Below are 20,637 nucleotides of genomic sequence, written 5' to 3'. Positions count from 1 at the left end.
ACACAAAAATAAAGACACATTGTCTGAAACAGTATCTAATAAATTTACATTAAAGCCTATCATCTGTAGCTAATAAAGCTAATTAAGCAAGAATACTTGTCTTACATTGTATGCCTTCAATTGATTACTAGCACCCTTTATTAACTGGGTTTTCTTTTTCCTCCTGACAAGACCCTGTGACCATGGATTAACTCAAGTGTCTGCTTAAGACAAGGCCCTGTTAGACACATCTACATTTTCAGAATCCTAGCTAGCGACCACACAGATGACAAGACAAGACAAAAAGCAGTACAATTATGTCTTTAGGAAAAGTCTCGTCTCATGAGATAGAAAAAGAATTCTAAAAAAAAACAAACCACCAAAGAATGTGACATTTTAAATAAAATGAGCCACTTGAACTGCTCTAAAGGTGGGAAGGTAGCTGAGAGGAAAAGAACAGGGCTGAGGGAAGTCAAATTCTATCTACAGAGCAACTCTCAATTCAACCCTCTGCAGGGAGGTGTGGGGTTAAAGAAAAAGTTCTGTATTAGATATTAATACTTAATACAGATGCATTTTCTACTTAAGTTATAAACTATCAATGGCACCATTTAGACATCTAATGGTTAAAACCATTTCTATTTGTGTAATAATTCAAATATTCCCTGTGTGTCCCAACCTGGTCCTGTTAAAGAGAATAAGGACACAGCCACTGCTATTAAAGCCATCAAAACCTAAAATGAATATTAACATAGAATAGATATCTTTTGTCTCATTTCTGTTCACCTGCTTGTTTACCACATCTCTCCACTGTGCAGCAGCATGCTAGCAATTTTCCAAATCCAGTCATCTACTCTAATGGCTCCGCAGTTTGAATGGTTTTAGAGTCCAATTACTAAGATAATTATTCCTTCCATTTAACAGACTAGTTATAGTGCATATCATTATTAGTTCAGCGACTTTCAAGTACCCAGTTCCAAGAAAATCAAGAGAAGACATGAGGAACACTTCAGGGTTGATATCTAAGATTCAAACGATTTTAACACATTATGCTTAGCTCAGAATAATGAGGAAAAAATGTGCTACACATCCCACAATAAGTTCTTAAACATGACAATACTAGCTTGTCTTTGACATTTAACACATGGATTTTTTAGGTTTAGATACACAATGATTTCAGAAAAAATTTGGGAAGGTTATGGGAATGGTTATTCCTCATGCAACTAAGGCCCAAATGAAATTAGTTTATTTAGTAATGAAAAAATAACACATCTCCTGGAAATTAATGAAAAAGATGTAGTTCCTTCCTCTTAAACCATTCACATGGAGAAACCACAGTTCTCCTTACTGCAGTTAGTCACCTTAGGAAGCAGCATAGTTAGACATGTCTTACAAAAACATGTAACAAAGAGATCACTGTCATTATGGAATGAAAATTACCTTTCTATAAAAAGGGACACCATCAATTTTAAAGCTAATGACAAGAAATCTGTATCTACACAGTACATTTTGGGTATAGTACAATTCTAAAGGTTCTGAGAAACAACCTTTACCAAATGTTCCTTTTCTATTACTATGTATAGGACCCCTGGCTATCAAAACACCACTCATGACTTGAGGCAAGGGAGTGAAAGGCACAAAACAATGGAGCACATAATGAAGGTTCTTCCTGCATAAATGCACTCATTTCACTTTATGCTTCTAGCCTATCATGGTTTAAATTGATAGTGTCCCTCTAAAAGACTGTTTTCCAAAAATCAAGGAACTACAACATTCAAAAGAAGACAACACAGCCTAAACCAAGTTATTCTTCACACATATATGAAGAACTCTCTGTATGCTATGTGTTGAAGGATCACTTAAATGTCTTATTTTGAAAAAGTCAGTCAAGGGGTGTTTTTTGTTATACCCTACCTACACAACTGCTGTGATTATACGTTCCCTTAGACATACTGCATACAATTTATATATGTGTATACACATATACTCAAATATGGAACAAACAGATTGCAGCCTCAATCCTATCAAAACTTACCCAAGGGTGTTGCCTGCCAGTCTGCCCAGAGTTTCAGAACCAGACAGAAACCATGGGGAGTCACTAGTCCTGCCTGGCCTGGATGTCCTTCCTGCCCCTGAGCCACTGCTCAACTTTGAACTGAAAGTAAAAGATGGTAAATCAGTCACAAAACAATCCCAAATGGGTTAAGAACAAAACCTGGAATCCCAGGTTGAAATTCTCAGGGACTTAGTCTGGTAACATACCAGCTTAAGCAACACCCTTGGGGAATATTCCAAACTAATCTAACTGTATATTAAGAGGTACACTTGAAAAAGAAAGTGGAAAGCATGCCTAACAGACCTTACATACACGAGCAATCCATAATAGCACAGTTGCAAATACATATTAAGCTAATTAGTGATTGGAGCTAGCCACTGTCCTAAGTTTTCCATTAGTGTATATGTACAAATTGTAATCAGCAGGTGCTCTATCTGTAAACCTGAGCCTGAGTATGCTACTTCAATATTAAGTGGTTTAAATTCCAATGTGAACTGCTAATTAGTCCTATGAAGGGGGACTTACCTGGACCGAGAACCACAGGTATAGAAAGTGAGCCTTGCCAGACGGGACCACTTTCAGAGTGGATTCTACATTAAGCTTAACAGTTTAACACAGCTTCTTGTTTAAAGATTATTTTTGGAGTAGTTTGTTTCTTGAAGTTAAAGAGAGCCTGTCTCACTTCTTTCAGAATCAGAATATACTGTTTCTTCCTACACCAGTTTCTCAAGATACGCTATTTGGCTGCATCACCATTAACCATTGTGTCTCTACTCAAAGCATCCATTCCAAAATCTACTTTTAAAACAAACAAATAAAAACAAAACCAGAAAAGCAGTCAAACTGCTTACTGAGTTCAAAAAACATCTTAGAAGAAAAGCATTTCTTACCCATCACTATTCTCAGGTTTACCCAATTCCAACCTGTCTGGTTGAACTGAAAAACCAATCCTGCAGACTCTACCATCCTGTATTTAGAAAAAGAAAAGCAAGTGTTCAAAACTGAAATGTAAGTCAAGTTTACCATAGAAATTAAAACACAAGTCTTCAGTTACTGAAGAATGTTAATCTATTTGATGTTAGAATAACTCATTTTAACTGTATGGTTTCAAGTTTGTTATCTGAGAATATTTCAGCAACTTACCTCCAGAAGAAATGCAGCATGATTTGGTCCCACCACACACTGTTTAATAGTGGCCTGTTCCAATACATTCAAAGGCGGGTGGCTGAAAACAAAAAGTGGTAATTTATAGCACTTTAGAACTTTTGAATCTGGGAAAAAAAAAAAATCAAGTTGTGCATGGGAGGAAAAATGTGCAGTGGTGATTACCAATATGAAAAACTTTGGAAAAAGACTGAATGTGCATTAATTGAAGCACACAGCACATAAAATGCAGGAGAAAATCTTAAAAGGTGGTAGTTTTCACTTAATCTGATCAGCAATAAACAACAGGGTTTATACCACACATTAAGAAGTCATTTTGCAATGAAGGTTTTAATAATGTAATTTATCATTACTGAGAACATCTCATTTTCTTCCTGTGTTATCAGAAGCATGTCTGGACTTCTGTATCAGTAGTATTGAGGATTTCTAAGGATCCATCATCTACAGTAAAATCATCTGCTTCTTGTTGCTGTTAGAGAAATTGTACTTTCCTAAATGACTTACAGCAGCATGTGATATGCCTTACCTGTTTAAATTATATTTATTCAGCTTCTCTGAAACTTCCCTTAATCTGAAACAGAAAGAAATGAAGCTGTTATTTGATGACATACTCCACAGTCCACAGCATCTAATAACACAGCATATTTAAGATGTTATGGGAACAACTTACCACCATATTTTTTGAAGTTTAATATAAATACTACTTGGTGCTGCAAGTCTGTGTAAGAACTGGATAGTGTTCAGCTTCAAATCAGCTTTTTGTTTTGGAGGTTTTTTTTGCTTTGGAGTTTTACCCTTGCCACAGAACCAACTTTTGCTTGCATTTCTGTGTGTTCTGCAAGTCACTATCAAAAACCACTACTCTTGCCTGGTTACAACCATTTACAACTTCATGCACAAAATAAACATATAAAGCAATGACCATGAACTGCAGATATACTTGTATTTCCTTGTATAAACTTGAATAACATATCCTAGAGGAGAAAGGATTATAATCTTCTAGGAAATCCAAATATGTGGCACGTGAGAGCCGAAAATATGACAGTAAATTCCTCAAAACAGAAAACACAAGGAAACAGATGAACAAAAGCCAAGGGCGAAAGAGACAAAAACAAATTCTGACTAGCAGAAGAAACAATCCAGAGAAACATCACTATTTATACGGCTATGTAAAACATTACCTTTACTAAAGGCAAACAGTGTCTCCAAAAATTCAAAATATCAGAGCAGAAGATAGGGCTAACCCAAATACCACTCCTGCTTACAGGATATGTATCCAAAAGCGGAAAGCAACAGAGGAATTTCTAAGGTAATGTCTAATCCACTTAGGAATGATCCTCCACGGGCAGCAAAGACACTGGAGTACGATCAGGAAGGCAGGTCAATTTAAGCTTGGGTTCCTTTCTTCCCAAAGGAGACAAACAACCTGAAAAAGCCCCTAAAGAGCTGCCAATTACAGTCAGAATATTTGTATTATATCAAGTTATAAAACCAAGACAAACTCTGTAAAAATGATATAAGGTCTTCTTAATCAAGAAAAAAATTCTCAGCTTTGGCACCGTGTTCATCCTAGCATAAATCAGCAACACCTTTCTAAACCTAAGAAAAAGGCACACCAGCACTATTTTCCCCTGCTTGAATCCATGTCTTTAAATCCTTCATTTTTACTCACTTCATTTTAGTTTCTATACACAGACTATGGACAACAGACTTCAGCTACTTGCAAACCCTGAGCATGAGAAAGAAAACAGACTAGAGGTCCAAACAGTGAGATCTCAACATTATCATCAGTGTTTAAAGTATTTGTCCTGATGGAAAAAATAAAAAAAAAAATCTCCAAGTCTGTTTAGAAACAAGGTATTTTATACTGATAGAAGTAACTTCCAAGCTCAAGAAGAAAGGAAAAGTGAAAAGAAGGCAGCAGGAAAGAACTGAATGTGTTTAGAATTGCCTTTTGCTACCCAAGCCAAGCTGGTGGTTTGTAGTAGGCAACTTCACACTCCCAATTTCCAGCCACAGCTATCTCACACAGGCCAGGAGTACATATGCAGATAAGGCTTCTGTGAAGACAACCCACAAAAGCAAGAGAAAACACGAATGTCCCATGCAGTCTGTGCAAAAGGTACCCCACAAGAGTGAACTGCTGTGGAAGACTGTGGAATGAACCCCCAGCTGAACAGCATGCACTTCACACCGTATCACATGGTTTTATACAGCAAGCAGGGATTGCCACATAATATTTGACAAGTTAAACATCCCTGAAGTTTCATGTCTTGAGTTTATCACCTAACAGTTTCCCACAAGAATCCTGAGCAGTTTCCCATTAACATTTTTCTCCTGACAAGCATAAGTAATAATTACAGAATAGGAAAACCTATCTTTAAATTCATTGCACTGTCTTTAATAAAAGCTGATGGCAAAAAAAGTAGCACTTTATTGGAGATGGTTACTAGACTAGTCTATGAGCAACATTTAAAGCGTCCTTATCTGAGCCCTCGTCACAAGACCAGACCACGACCAAAGAAATAGGCATATTTAAATTTGAAAAAAATCATCATACTCTTTTTATACTTAAAAAAAAAAAAGAAGTAATAGGAAAGAAATATGCTCAGAAAGCTAAGACTTGAATAATCAATGAATCCATGAGTAACATCAGTCTCAAGAGAGTAGGTCTATCTGCAACAAGCATAGGCCAAAAGAGATCTAACATTGCTGAGAAGAGGCTGCTGTCAGTCTTTAATAGGAGGAAACAGGAAAGAGATATGCAGCAATGCTTAAAGTATTAAACTACTCTATAGGGGAAAAAAAAAAAAAACCAAAACAAAACCAAACAAAAAACTATCTCATGCCTCAACCATCTCATATGCAACTGCTGTTACAGCAAAATTAGCAAGTACTGCTGATAAGCTCCTTTAAGTCCATGAGAACTTGAATTTGATGCAGAACACCAGCGAAGCTGCTCCCTGCTGGGCTGCTGGTTCCACCCTCATTCCTTCCCTCTCTTGAGCTGGCACCAGCATTCACATGAACACCAGCTCCAAAATAAACCAGCAGGAAAACGAGAACAAAGCAGAAAGATGTGTTTGTATACTCTGTTGGTAGAGTCCCTCTGTGCAAATAAAAACTCGAAATAATCACCTGCAGCAATCTATGCAGTTCTACCTGTTGCAGGATATTGTACCACTGACCCTCTGAAAGGAAAAGCTTATTTAAGATCAAGTCAATTTTAATAAGACAGTGAAATAATTTCAAGTGATGATGCTCTGGAGGAAGAGGTACAGGCAGAGATGATTTAGTCAATTCTCGTATTAAGGTCAACATTTTCACTAAGACCTTTCTGTGGTAAATGAAATCTCCAAAATAAATGCCTTGACAGACTATGCTTCAAAAAGTGCTCATTAAAGGCAATTAAACTATTTCAAAGGACAAAGTTAGAAGCAACACATATTTTCGTCACAAACTTTTTTGAAGAAATGTACTAGCTTGGCAACACTTTTAGACAAAAAAGTTTAGTGCTGGCTCCTGTACCAAGATACACATTCTTTAAATATTATTACTGAAATTAATCCAAAACCAGTTGTGAGGAAAACAAAGTCAGTTTGTCCAAGCCAAGTACGCGTTTCTTTAATTTCAAGTTTTGCAGCTCCAATATCTAGCCTCTCGAAACCAATCAGAATAGAAGGGATCTGTGCTGACACTAAGCAACCAAGAAGGCTCTACGTCAGGACTACCATAGCTCAGATTTCCCAGAAGGCACTTTTATTCATCACAAGACATTACTTTTCTTAAATAAGTTGTCTGTTTCCAGACAAGGAAATAGAAAACTTTATCTAAGGTCCTTTATCTCAGGACCCATCCTTCTACCACATCCTGCTTTATAAAAGCAGGTTAGGCTCAAAAATGCAGAAGAGTTACTCCATTTGAAAATACTGAAAGTAAGCATTGCAGAGGAAGGAAAGGTACTTCTTAAAACAACCAAATAAACAAAATGTAAACCAACAAAAAACAAAACCAAAAAAACCCCAACAACACATGCACACACAAAAAAACCCAAACAAACAAAAATCCCCACACCCCTTGGTATGATTAACAACTTCAAGTAGGGAAATAAGAAATAAAGCTATTTGAGGCCTGGTAGGGTTTTTCCAGGTGATCCGGTTTCTTTAAGACCATTTAAAATGTCAGTGAAGTCTGTAAGCCAACAAACATGAAAACTTCAATACCAGCACACACAGAAGTATCCAAGTACTACAATGCTTTCCCAAGGGAAGGCTAATATTGATAACAAGCAGATGCCAAGGGCACACATCCATATGACACAATCCATTTCAGCACAGAACAGTATTACATACTATCAACACTTAAAAGGTAAATACAACCTCCATCCCCATCCCTCAGCTGAGATCCCGAAGTGCTCTGAGCACAGCAAGGCAGACGCAAGGAAGCACCTATGTGGCCAGTTCACAGAGCTGCACAGCCTCCAGATCAGACCTCTCACACCTGCCTGTCTTGAACCACATTGAAATGAGCTCCTGTGCCTATCACTGTCACAGAAACAGTCACAGAAATACAGAAAATGAAAATGAAAAGCTTAAGCAAATCCATTATCTTCATTTCCTAACCCCAGGATAACATGGACGCTAGATGCTGTCACTGAGGTAGTCACACCCAGCCATCTTCTGTGCCCCAGTACAGCATACAAAGGGATCCTGCCCCTGACTGCCACCTCAAACATTAGAGAGCAGCTTCCAAGGAGGCAGCCTTCCACAGCTACACCTTTCTCCTACTGGAATAAACGAAAATTTAAAGTGTGCTTTAAGTCATTCTGGGCAGAAAGGGGAGAGAACCCATAAAATCAAATGCTTAAGTACCACACAAAAGCAGGCAATAAGATTATCTGTAGAAAATAAAGTAATGCACATAAGAAGGAAAAAAAAAAAAAAAAAAAAAAAAAAAAAACAACGAAATCCCAAGCACAAGTATAAAGTAACAGGCTCCAAGGTAACCAATACTACTCAGCAGAGTAGTGGGATAATGTGTTTAGACTATAATACATTGATCACCGAAATGAACTAGATAACAAAGAAACCCATTGCTCTACTCAGTCAATAATCAGGGGAACCATGGCTTACACTGTGTCCTCTCCACATTTCAAGACTTACAAATTAGGACTATTTGGTTATTACGTACTGAACCAACACCTACTACTCAGGAAATCCCTAAGCTGCAAATTCTTAGAAGCTGTAAAAGCATCACTGTATGCCTGCCCTATTCTAATACTGTTCTCCTGTTAATCTTGCACTGGTCTCTGTCACAAACAGGAGGAAAACAGGATGGACTTCTTGTCTGACTTCAACAGCTGTTCTTGTATTTCATGGTATCAGCCAACACAGGTTTACAGAACATGGCTCCCAAACTTTATTTCTTATTTTGTGGGATTGTCTGGTTGATAAAAGTAGTTCTGATCACTTAATAGTTCTCTCTGGAACAATGGTAACACACTGTGCTGAATCTGTAATCTGCAGCAGAATGCTAATATGGCAAAGATCAAACAAATTAATGTCCTGAAAACAGCTTTCTGTCACCGAAAAGTCTTCAGGTAATACAGTGATTGCAGAATGAAAATTCTCTAACAGTAGACCATTACTATTTAATGATATAACAACGCTGACCTGTAACAACACAACCCGACAATGACCTAAGCTGGGTACAATATAGCCCACAAGAAGGTTAAAGCACGACAAGAAAAAATAGCAAAAACAGGATACGTATTTTAGTTCTAGTCTTAGGGAAGAAAAGTCAGATTTCGTAGCACTGCATTGAAGAACAAGGGGAGAGCAGTGTGTATTGCTAGTAAGGCTTACAGCTCTCTCCTCCACAAAATCCTCACACAGAAGCTGTTGATGTCTAGGCTGGATAAGCAGACACTGAGGTGAACCAAAAACTGTCTGAACATCTTGGTCCAGAGGGTGGTGATTAGTGTCACAAGGTCTGGCTGGAGGCCAGTGACAAGCTGTGCGCCCAACAGGTCAATACTGGGTCCAGTCCTGCTCAACATCCTCATTAACAACCCAGATGATGAGACAGGGGCTATCCTCAGCGAGTCTGCAGATAACACATAGCTGCAAGGACTGGTGGATATGCTGGATGTCACTGCCATCCAGAGCACAGCAACCTCATGACAACCAAGGAGAGGCAAAGTACAAATCCCTGCACCTCAGCAGAAACAACCACAGGCACAAGAACAACCACATGGCAGAGACTGCCCAGCTGGAGAACAACAGTGTGGCAGAAAAGGACGTGCAAGCCCTGGTGGCCACCAGGTTGAACATGAGCCAACATGCCTTGCAGCAAAGGCAAACAGTATTTTGGCTGCAATAGAGAAAGTACTGCCAGCATGCTGAGACAGAAAATTCTTCTCTTTATTCAGCACTCATAAGGCCACATTCTGGAGATCTGGGCTCCCCACTACAAGAGACATGAGCATACTGGACAGAGTCTAGCAAAGGGACACAAAAATGATTAATGCACTAGAGCATCTCTCACAAGAGGAAAGCTGAGAGAGTTGGGACTTCAGCCTAGGGAAGAGAAAGCTCTGGGGTGGAGGGATCTTATCAACGTATATGAACACCTAAAACAAGGATAGTAAAGGACTCAGAGCCAGGCTCTTTCCAGTGGCACCCAGGGACAGGACCAGAGACAGCAGACACACACCAAAATACAGGAGGTTATGTCTGAATATCGTGAAACACTTTCTTTGCTGTGAGTGCAACCAATCACACAGGATGCTCAGGGAGACTGTAGAGCCTCAACCCCTGAGAATTCTTGAAAAGCCGTCTGAACACAGTCACGGGCAACCAGCTGTAGATGGCCCTGCCTGAGAGTGGGACCAGATGATGCCCAGCCAACCTCAGCCATTCTGAAACTGATACAGAGGACTTAATGCTTTCAGGATGTGATCTCCACATATCTGACTTGAAGGCACAGCAGCAAAAGGAGGGGATTTGCCATTGAGAAGCTAGGAGCTCACGTTTTGCTCTATAGAATCCATCTAAGGTCAGTGGCACAGGAAAAAAGTTACACCAATGAGTCAGGAAAATGTCAGAGAGTTCCACATTCAGTAAAAAACTTCTTGGGTACTTAAATATCCGGCTGGAAGTTTCTTTAGCGGGAACAGCAAGACCAGAGGCAGACACCTGAAGAATCTGTGAAAGGCCTCTAACTAGCAATGAGTTCTTAAGCTGGGCAACTGCTTCTTCTAGCTCAAAATCTACTTACACCCTTTCTTCAGATTTAAGTGACACTGAAAACATCCCCCTCTGAGTAAAAAAAAAAAAAAAGAACCCAGAACCATAACCCCACACCACAGTGCAAAGGATGGCCATAGCCCAGCTCAAGAGGAATACAGAGTCAATCATGCTTTTTAAATAAGCAAATACCCATAAGCTACAAAACAACATGGCCCCTTTTCAGAAAAAAAGTTGTAGTTAACAGTCTGAATACGAACAGGGAGAAATCACAAATGGTATGATCCAGACAGGACTGCTACAGAGGAGTTACAGCATGCCTACATGCTATTTAGCACATTATCTAGAGGATTTGGTAGTGAAATAGATCTACAGCTACAAGTTGCCTAAATACCTAGTGTTGTTTTTGGGGGGTGGAAGAAAAATACACTACAGGAGAAGGAGTCAGACTCAACCTGAGGCCCTTCTATGGCAGCAGATTTCCATAGTTTGCAAATCCAGAGAGAAATTTGTTCTCTGGTGCAGAACGCATCAAATCATCATTTTGTGGTCCCACATTCTGTTCAACTGCACACTCTCCTTGCAGCTGTTTTGTTCAACATTTAGGAGAAGGCTATTTCTTTAGCCAGAACATCACAACAGCTAAACAACTGAATCAACCAACTCATTTGGGTGAGTTCTGAATCTTAAAACAATTAAGGTTGCAGTCTATTTAACTCCCCATCATTTTATGAAGTATATCCTCCTGAGATAATAAAACACGAATAATGCGAATTTAGAACCCCATGGTTCTAAATTCAAGAATACTTGAAAAATACATGTGTGATAATAGCATGAGCAGGGTTACTACACTGAACAACAAATAAATGCTAGCTATCAAAATTCAGCTAGGAAGCTATATACTTGTTTAACTAGAATGACTGAAAATTAAAAGACCCCATTAAGGCAAAGAAAGAAAAAAATTCTAATTTTACAGTCAGAACATTGCTGTAGATTCTATTTAAAAAATGCTATCAAAATAAAAATCCAGTCACTGAAAATCACAGCACCTTTTCATGTCCCATTATGATAAGATTGTTAATGCTCCTTCAGGAGCTCATTACAAGCCACCAGGGAGGCTGTGAATTTAGCAGCATACCAGCTTAAAACCTGGAGAGCCAGGTTCTGGTCCCAGCTGAGGCTACTGCAGGAACCCAAATCATCTCTTCACCATCTTCCTTTGCTCTAAGCTTTTGAGAGTTGCAATCACTTTGTGCCAAGTTGGAAAATGGCCTTTGATTAGAGCACTCAAATGCTATAAAAATAATTTTTAGAGCAAGAACTGTCACATTATTAAATACTTTGTGTCTTGACTAGAGAAAAGCAACTGTATGTTTTGTACAAGTGATTTTATTAAAAACAAAGCACAAACAAGAACTGAATTCTAATTGCTTTGCTAAAAAGTCCAACAACCTTATTCTCATTCTGAATTAGTTTTAGCAACAAGGAAAGATCACTTAGCATGTCCAGTTCTTTACTTGCCAATTCCTCCAATTCCAAGCCTTTCAACTAAAACTCTGACATCAAGGTGTTATCTGCACGTCACTTTTTCAAACTTGCTAAAAACTGCCTTTTAAATACCAGACCTCCTCCTCACACTGCTCTGTCTTCCAATAAAAACACATCTTCAAAACCTTTCTCTCAGACACAGCATCTTTGATTTAGACAGGAATGGACTGAGTCCTGGAATAAAGAGTAAAGAGCAAGCACCATGACAGAAAAACAAGCAGCCAAATCGCTTTGCCCAACGCACAGTACAAGAAAAATGCCTCAAAAGAAACCCCAGCTTCTGAGGTGCACAATTCATCCCAATACTTTTTTACACTGCAGAAAAAAATATTCTTTTTTCCAACTGCCTGCACCCCAGCCACGTTCCAGGCGCTTCCCTCAGTGTAACCAGTGTTTTGGTTCCCCTAGAAGAACACATGAAGCAGCACATTGAGTACCTCCTGCATCACATTTTGCCTAGGGCTGTATTATTTCAGGTAACAATCTTGCCAGATACAAATTCTGCGCCACAAGAGAAAAAAAACAAAATGTGGCCATTCCAGCAAAACAGCCTGTTAGTCCCCAGCCTTCCCATAAGGAGCAGGGCATATTACTTGCCAAATTACCTTCTACCTACCCAATCTGCCCCACAATGACAAGATGTTACGATCTGTATCACTTAAAGGTTTAAGTACTTTTAAATTACTGCTCTACAGACAGATACATTTTGTCAAAGTCAGTGAATGGTGTACACAGTGACTTTAAAAAATGGAAAATGAGAAAAGAAAAACTGCTCTTAATAGTATACTGTGGTGAAAGAAAAAGAGTTCCAGCAACCTAACAAAGATCTTCATTAAAGATCAGACAACAGTAACTCATACTAAAAAAATATGAAGTGGATTAAAAGCCATAAATTCTCTCCAAAAGAACATATCTTGATATCTACTAGAGAAAGATTAAAAAAAAAGCAGCTCTGACCATTTTCAGGTCAGATAGGGAATAGCAAAAATTTCATAAAATAAATGAAAGAAGAAATACAGAGACACTTTTAAGAAAATTAATTTTGCAAAATGAACAAGAAATCAAATTGATACCACCCTTACTGAAGGAAGTAGCAGACCCCAATGGCTTCAAACAACAACAGAGTAAGGCGTACATTCAACTTTATTCCCATAGGCAAACATTTGTTCTCCAGCTAAGTTTCGGGAAAAATGCTGTAGCACAAACATTTGTTTCTATCAAGTCAATGTCAGACTCCACGCCTACACCTATATAGTGAAATTACAATTTTCAGTAGAATCCAGATATCCCAATCAAGATCCATTTCACTGTATCAGAACTCCCTACATACAGAGGTAATCCATCTGAAAGGTGAAAAAGAGGAGAGGTTGAGGAAACATAATGCATAATAGAGAAGGAAGCATAATGAAAGATGGCAAGCAAATTTTAAAAATGCTGTTTTATCACAGGCTTGGATTAAAGTAATCAACTTCTATAGCACTCAGGAAAAAGAAAAAAAATAGCATCCAGCTTAACTAGAGATGATGGCAAACATGTTGCAGAGAGTAACACCAGCAAGACCTGCATACAGAATGGTTTCTTTCTGGGCTATCTCCTAACAAACAGGCAAACTTACAGCTGCATGGGTATAAACACTCTCGGCTATTCGAGATTCTGAACTGATTCATTTGACAAACAAAAAACACACTCTCTCAAATAGGGATTGTTTTTTGGGATTTTTTTTTTTTCCTGAAGACAAATTTTGTAAGATCTCCAGCAGCCGTGGTACCTTCATCTGCTGCATTACACAACTGCTGTCACAAATTAAACTGGCAGACCTCATGGCTGGCAATAAAACGATAGCAAGAAAGCCCAACGCAGCTATTGTCCAAAATAGTACTAATCGTGGAAACGTTTTCAAAGTTTTTTATTCTGCACTATTTAATAAAACACCATAATGTAGAAACTAAATCAAAAATATGAGACCAAAATATCTTCAGGCATCTTTTCTGATAAAAGACAGTAACCAGTTTAATGATGAAAAGCTGTCCAAAACGACATTACAGAAAATACACATTTCATCTCTGTGGATGTAAGCAATTTGAGAAATCATCTCAACAGCAACTGGCTTGGGATTACAAACCATAAAATGCTACACTAAAAATCATTTTTAGAACTGCAACAAAAATAATCAAGTTGGGATGTTAAATATTCACTGTACCAACATGGATTGCTGCTGTAAAACACTTTCAAGTGCAGCGGCTAGGATTTGCTGAAAGACTCGGTGAAGCATATTTAGTACAAGAAATTCCCCTGACAGGTGCTGGGTGTAGCAGTGAGACTTGTGAGCGAAGACAGCAAATTTAACAGTTACATCACTCCTCATCTGGAACCAAACTGGCAGTTTTATGTACATGCAGAGGACCAGTGCTCCCACCTTAAACCTTTCTATTTAGGTTTACAATACATTTCAACTGTTTAGAATTGTCACACGCCACACCTTTGTACCAGTGAGGTATATAAAACAAAAAACTTCTCTCATATAAAACAAAAAACTTCTTTAAGTTGAAGCAAAATACTAATTTCCCTGGAGGGGAAGGGTGAAAGAAAAGAAAGCAGTCTTGGTGAACTGTATTTTTTAAGCACAGAAAGACTTTTACAAATAGATCAGAGAGTTCATTGTCAAAATAGTTCTATGCCAGAAAGAGCAAATCAAATCTGAAGTTCAGATAATTATTCCTGTAGTGGAGTAACTAATGCTGTGTCATCCTCACTTAAATTGTCAGGCTTAAGGTTTTGGACAAAATACATGTGTGCACCGTGAAAATTAGATTTGTGCCTTTATTTCAACTTCTTTTTTTCTTGAAATTGTTCCTCTCAATTTAAAATCCACTAACTACTGCAACCAGGCCCTGTCTTCACATTTTCTCTGGGGCGCACACAGATGCCAACTACTGCAGTCTGCTAGGTGGAGTTGTTTCTAAGAGCCAAATCCTTAGTGGACTTCAATGAATTTACAGTTAAGAAAATGTCTGTATAACTGAAAAGCACAAATAAATTTTTTGTGTATGTTTTCTTCCTGCACAAATGGCTGATGATGCAGAGAAAGACAAAACAGCAGCTTTTACGCTAAGCATCTTGCAAATTTAACTGCAAATTAGATTGCTGCTAGTGTAATCACTAAAATAAAATACCCTGAACTCCCTTCTCTTCTTTTTATAAGTTTCAGATACATAATACATAATAATTTAAGTTACAAATTATTAACTCTGCCAGAACTGTGAAAAAGCAGCCACAACACACTGCAGTTTACCAAACTTAGGTACATCCTTGGTTGTTTTTCCTCAAGTGTCAAGTCATTTTTCATCTAAATATAATTGTGTACTGAACAGTTATCTACTTTAGATAGTTCAAGAAAGTGTCACATCCTTCACATCTATTTTTTGATTGAATCACATATTTGACAAATATCCTACATGGCAATCTGAGTATTTCATAAATACATACTATACCAAAAATTACCTCAAATGTATGTTATCGTTTATAGTTTTTAACTTTTACAAATATTTAGTGCATAAATGTTGTTGGCTGATACCTTACTGCTCTTAGAATTAAAAATGTTGTTCTCTGACAGCTTTGACTTGCAGTGCCAACCTTATAATATAGTTAATAATATCTGAGTCCCTTAGTCTTACTTTATCATTGGTCCAAAAAAATATGCTCAAACCTTATATATGATTTGAGGAGGAAAAAGGAAGCAACCTTTGTGCCCCAATTACTATTTTACTAAATTCCTTGTGACAGGTCACAACTACTCTCAGCCCAGATCACATTCACAGTACAGTTTCACATTACATTAGCCAAAATAAACTTGCTGCTTTCAAAATGGAAGGAACTCAAGCCTGCTTCCTCTTCCCCGTTCTTCACTACCAACTCTCCCTCCTGCAGCACTTTTCAAAATATTCTGATGTGCACTCAACAAGGAGATAAACCAGTTCAACTTCCTAATGCACTAAATCATATTTACTTCACTTTACCAGGACTTTATCTGGTATCTTTATCTTTAAAAATCTTTATTTTTAAAGATATCTTTATTTCATTTTAGCAAGTTAAGTCAGTATCCTATGGGATCAGAAGCTTACAGTTAGTGCAAGGTAAGAGGTGGGGAAAACAAACCTCCGCCTTCAGAAGAGAGCAATTACTTTGGCTTACAACATCTCAGGAAAGTTTCAGCAAGAACATTCACAGACAATTACATATGTACGCTCTAAAAAGCAGCATCTGGAGTGTAGCAAGTACTTGTAATCAAAAGAGGACCCTGGCAAAGTCCAAAAAAGCCTAGAATACCGGCCTGTGTAAAAGTAACCTTCCATATTCACCAGACACAAAGTAACACTGTAAATTCTGATGATTAACTTTCCAAATCATTGTTCTTAAGTAACAATACTAAGTAATACCAAATCTTAATCTACTGCTGCATGTATGACTCCTATAACACTCTATCACCATAGTGGTGGTGCAAATCTTTTGAGGCAGCTAAACCATTTAAATTTTTAAAAAGTGTTTCCAACTAAGAGCCTCATGATAATAATAATAATGTCAAAACAGCCATACTGTTCCCTTCTTCTCTTCTGAAAGAGGACAATCTAAATTTGGCTATGCTTTCAAGAAATTAATCCTTAAACCAAGTTCAACACTTTGCCTGTTACTAAAGTTTATCAAGCAGCTGTAACTCAGGGAATTCAAATACTACATCAGTTATGGTTTCCCGGTAATTAAACCACCTATTCCTGTTTGAGGCCAGCTACCTGCACTTTTGCTAAAGCCCACCAAAATAAATCACTAGAGCTAAAAGAAGTACTGTATTATCTGCACAAAACTTGCTGATTCTCTATTTAAGAACGCATCAGTCAATCCCTTCTTCTCCCCAGCTTGGGGCAGCAATGCAGATCACACATAAGTAACAGCAGAGAACTTTGTGCTCAGGCTGTGTTCCCCCTACACGAGGACACTACAGTCCCAGCACATCTGTGGACCTAGCGGAGGGGGATCAGGTCATGCACCATCACTTTAACATTAACACTTGCATTACCAGGGGCTCTCTCTCCCTCTCTGTGCACGGCTGCTGCAGACATGTGGGGCCAAGACACCAGCTCCACATCCTTGCTGGCTCCCTGCACAGCCATACCACACCCTACGCCAGCTCCTTCCAGCAACATCTGCTTGACATTTTTAACAGATTTGCTCATCAGTAAATGCTAGGGGGGGGTGGCCTTTGCCAGAGTAGCAGCCACATATCCACTGATCGCTTCCACAGGACCTTAAATTGATGTGCAGATTAAAAAGATATGTTCTTGCTAGGTGTTTTTTTCCACATAAACTGATTATCAGAGAGCGCAAAAAATGCAAAGTACACAACTTAAATTATCAGTTCAGGCATGGCCTAAAGTAAGTAACATTCAAATAACAGAGCCAGGCACTGAATGTATTATTAAGGGAAAACAAAGTCACGTAAAGAACGAGATAATCCTTTCTTCCCCCAAAGCTGACTACATACAGATTCACTGAAGCTTCAAATTAACTTTTCTCAGGTGTGCTACTGGTTTCAAGGATGTTACTGCCAGAAAACTTAGTACATGACACTTCCAAACACTCATATTCAGAATACCCTCTATTTAACCAAATTCATTACATCTCATCTTCAGGAGGAGAGAAAAGACCACATTAACATTGTGTCAATGACCACTTCAAAAATTACATCTTACTCTATATGCTAGGACTTAAATAGTTTAGCTGACAAGAATTTTCTTAGTACAAGGTAAAAATAAAGTCAAAGCTTTGAGATGAAGCCTGTCCCTGAAGGTTAGTGCACATATGGAAAGCCATTTATGTAAGGTAAAAGACTCCCCTTCTCCTTCCACAGAGCAGCAAGTTAACTCCTCACTGCTCCTGTGAGGTTCCATAACAGCCAAGAAAAGGCTGTTTGTCATGGTTACACCCACTTCCTAACCCAATATAAAATTAAGAAACATACTAAGAATTTACTAAGATTAACTTATCTATGAAACTGTGTCAAACTTCCTTCACAAACCACAGAATGTCCAACCCTGAAAGAGGTGGACAATCGACAAAATATACCTAACACCCACTGCCGGACACAGAGAAGCTGAACATCTCCTTTCCAAATATTAAAGTCAATTATTATTTACATCCCAAATACTCTATGGATTTGTTTCTCAAACTGCAGGCCACACTGAACTTTTCTCCCATTAAACTCCTCATAATCAGTCTGCAGACAACAAATTGCTTGGGGGAAAAAAAATTCAAAGTTACCCATCTTCCTTAATAAACTTAACCAGAAAAACCTTAATTACCTCAGTTCATCCTAAACAAAAGCTTAGCCTAGTATCCGTTTCAAAAGATGAATCCTAATACAACTACAAAATTAAGTATGACCTTGTCCTCTGTGAACTCTCTTCCAGTGTCACCAGCTCCCAGACATCTGAGTGAAGTCAACACTGTTCCAGCTTCTTTGAGAGAGGCCTAATAATTACCAACAGTACCTACATTTTCAAAAACACTAGCTAAGAAGTATTTTCAGATGATGAGTAGATGTGCTCAGAAGTTCTCTGATTATTTGTGGTTCTACAGTTACTTTCTCCTCTTTTCTTTGACGTATTTTACCATTCTCACAGTTGCTGCGTGAATAAGTGTGATAACAAATTACACAGACAACCTAATAAGAACCGTAGAACAGAATGAGAGAAAAATGCACCAAACCAAAATGAAAAAAACAACTTCCTCACATTTTGTAGACTACTTAAGAGCAGAGCAATACTTCAGGAGAAGGATGATTTCCAAAAACACTTCAATGCCTTCACACATCTATACTGGTTATTAAACATAATATATCAAGTATTTGATTACAAAAATTCAACAGCGTCCTGTATCCTGGACACACAAGGATTGCACCAATAAATGCCTTGTGTTTTAAGTGATTGTTCCTTCGATGCAGAACACAAACCCATTACTGAAGGCATACAATGTAGAATTATGATCCCAAAATCTGATTTTGAGAAACAACTATCATTCAGAATACAGACAGAAAAAAACCCTGTCTGACCACTGGCTGCAGCACAGACTCAAAAAAGCCTATAAAGTGAAAGAGGAAAGAAACATCACAGAGACACGAGATGTTCCAAGATCCTAACTTCTGTAAGTATGTGTATGAGAATTTATTAAGCTATATAGATCTTGATCTACACTGACAGAATAGTAATAAGCAGCAATGCTAAAAATTATAAAATTGAACCGGCATTTCCAGCACATATATGTGTTCCTCAACCCTATTTATGAATCATTCTGATTTCACTGCATTACAGGTTCTGATACACAGCTACTGCACTTTCAGTAAAATTACACCTATGAAGTCGAAATTTCTGACTTGCAACTAAGTTCAAGGAGTCACTTGATTTTTCAGAATAGTCACTACTTAACAGCACTTCTGCAGCTTTCTCCATGTATTAATTACCACACATTTTGGAGCTTCCTGTATCAAATAGTAGTTATAAGAGCTGCTGCTGTGGTAAGAAGAAAAAAAAAATTTAAAAAATCGAGAAAGCATTATGAAGACTGAAAGAGATTCATATTTCATATCAATATGTCAACAGAAGAGGTAACATTAAAGAAAAAACAGATGAGCTCTCTCACTTGGAGCAAAGTGTGATAATTACATGCTAAATGTTTTCTAAGGGCCTATCAACATAAAAAGAAAAAAAAAGAAAAAAAAAAAAAAATCCCCAACCCACTGGGGTCCTTTCAAGTTGAAAGCCCTAGATGTTACTCCAAATCAAAACAGTGCAAGCAGTAAGTGGAAGAATGCCTATTACAGCATCATCTCCCAGTTTGTCACTCTAAAGGAAGATAGCCTAGGCCAAAATTGAATGTAGTACCTACGGAGGAAGCAAATCAATCCCGTAGGAATGGCTAGGCCTCCTAGGAGGCAGGATTCTGTAAAACGTATTATCAGGCTAAGGGAAAAAAATATACTCCACAATAACACACTTCAGGTTTTGGATCTGTTTTATCTTTTCTTTCCCCTGTGTAAGCATATAACTTGTGTAGCTAGGTAGAAATTCTGTCTTCAAAACTACCTATTTTCCTCACCGTGCACTCTCAAACCTCACCTGTTTTAAGACGCATCTCTGCAAAGGCAGGTCTAGGAAACGTGACCTAACCACCAACAACTGTGAAGTGAGTTGGATCCTGACCTACTGGTTATATCCAAACCAGGAGAGTATAACCAGGAGCTTAAGCTTTTTAAGACTTAAAAATATTTAAATATTGGTTAGAATCATTAAATAACATTTCTCTTTAGTGCAAAAACACTAGGTTTCTATCCAGTGATGATTAAAGATCACGGTTTATTCACACATAAATTTGTGAGAAATTAAAGATGAAGTTACTGGTTTTTTTCAGAATTGCTACATAAAAGAGCAGAAGTAAAATTTGCAAGCTATTACACATACCATTAGCAATTGCTACAGAAGAAATATTTGACAACCACGTAGAGCTGTCAAATACACGTCAAGCAGCGAAGAAAATTTGGTTCACGGATTCATTTTCTCTCCAAGCACTCCAGTTTCTCCCCAGCCTGCAATTTCT

The 20,637-nt window shown here is 38.0% G+C and overlaps 1 protein-coding gene across 3 annotated transcripts in view; it reads right to left on the bottom strand.

Annotated features, from left to right (window-relative positions):
* The window catches only part of UBR5 (ubiquitin protein ligase E3 component n-recognin 5), an 85,576-nt gene that overhangs the window by 64,247 nt on the left and 692 nt on the right, over positions 1-20,637 (bottom strand). For all 3 annotated transcript variants that reach the window (XM_040087422.1, XM_040087444.1, XM_040087457.2), the window contains exons 2-5: positions 3,726-3,770; positions 3,179-3,260; positions 2,926-3,002; positions 2,015-2,134 (exon numbers count right to left, since the gene is read on the bottom strand). In XM_040087422.1, the coding sequence (XP_039943356.1) occupies positions 2,015-2,134; positions 2,926-3,002; positions 3,179-3,260; positions 3,726-3,770 (324 nt within the window). The remainder of the gene's footprint in view (positions 1-2,014; positions 2,135-2,925; positions 3,003-3,178; positions 3,261-3,725; positions 3,771-20,637) is intronic.

Source organism: Hirundo rustica, chromosome 1 (assembly GCF_015227805.2).
Source record: "Hirundo rustica isolate bHirRus1 chromosome 1, bHirRus1.pri.v3, whole genome shotgun sequence".
NCBI classification, from domain to species: domain Eukaryota; kingdom Metazoa; phylum Chordata; class Aves; order Passeriformes; family Hirundinidae; genus Hirundo; species Hirundo rustica.
This window is presented reverse-complemented; position numbering and strand designations above follow the sequence as displayed.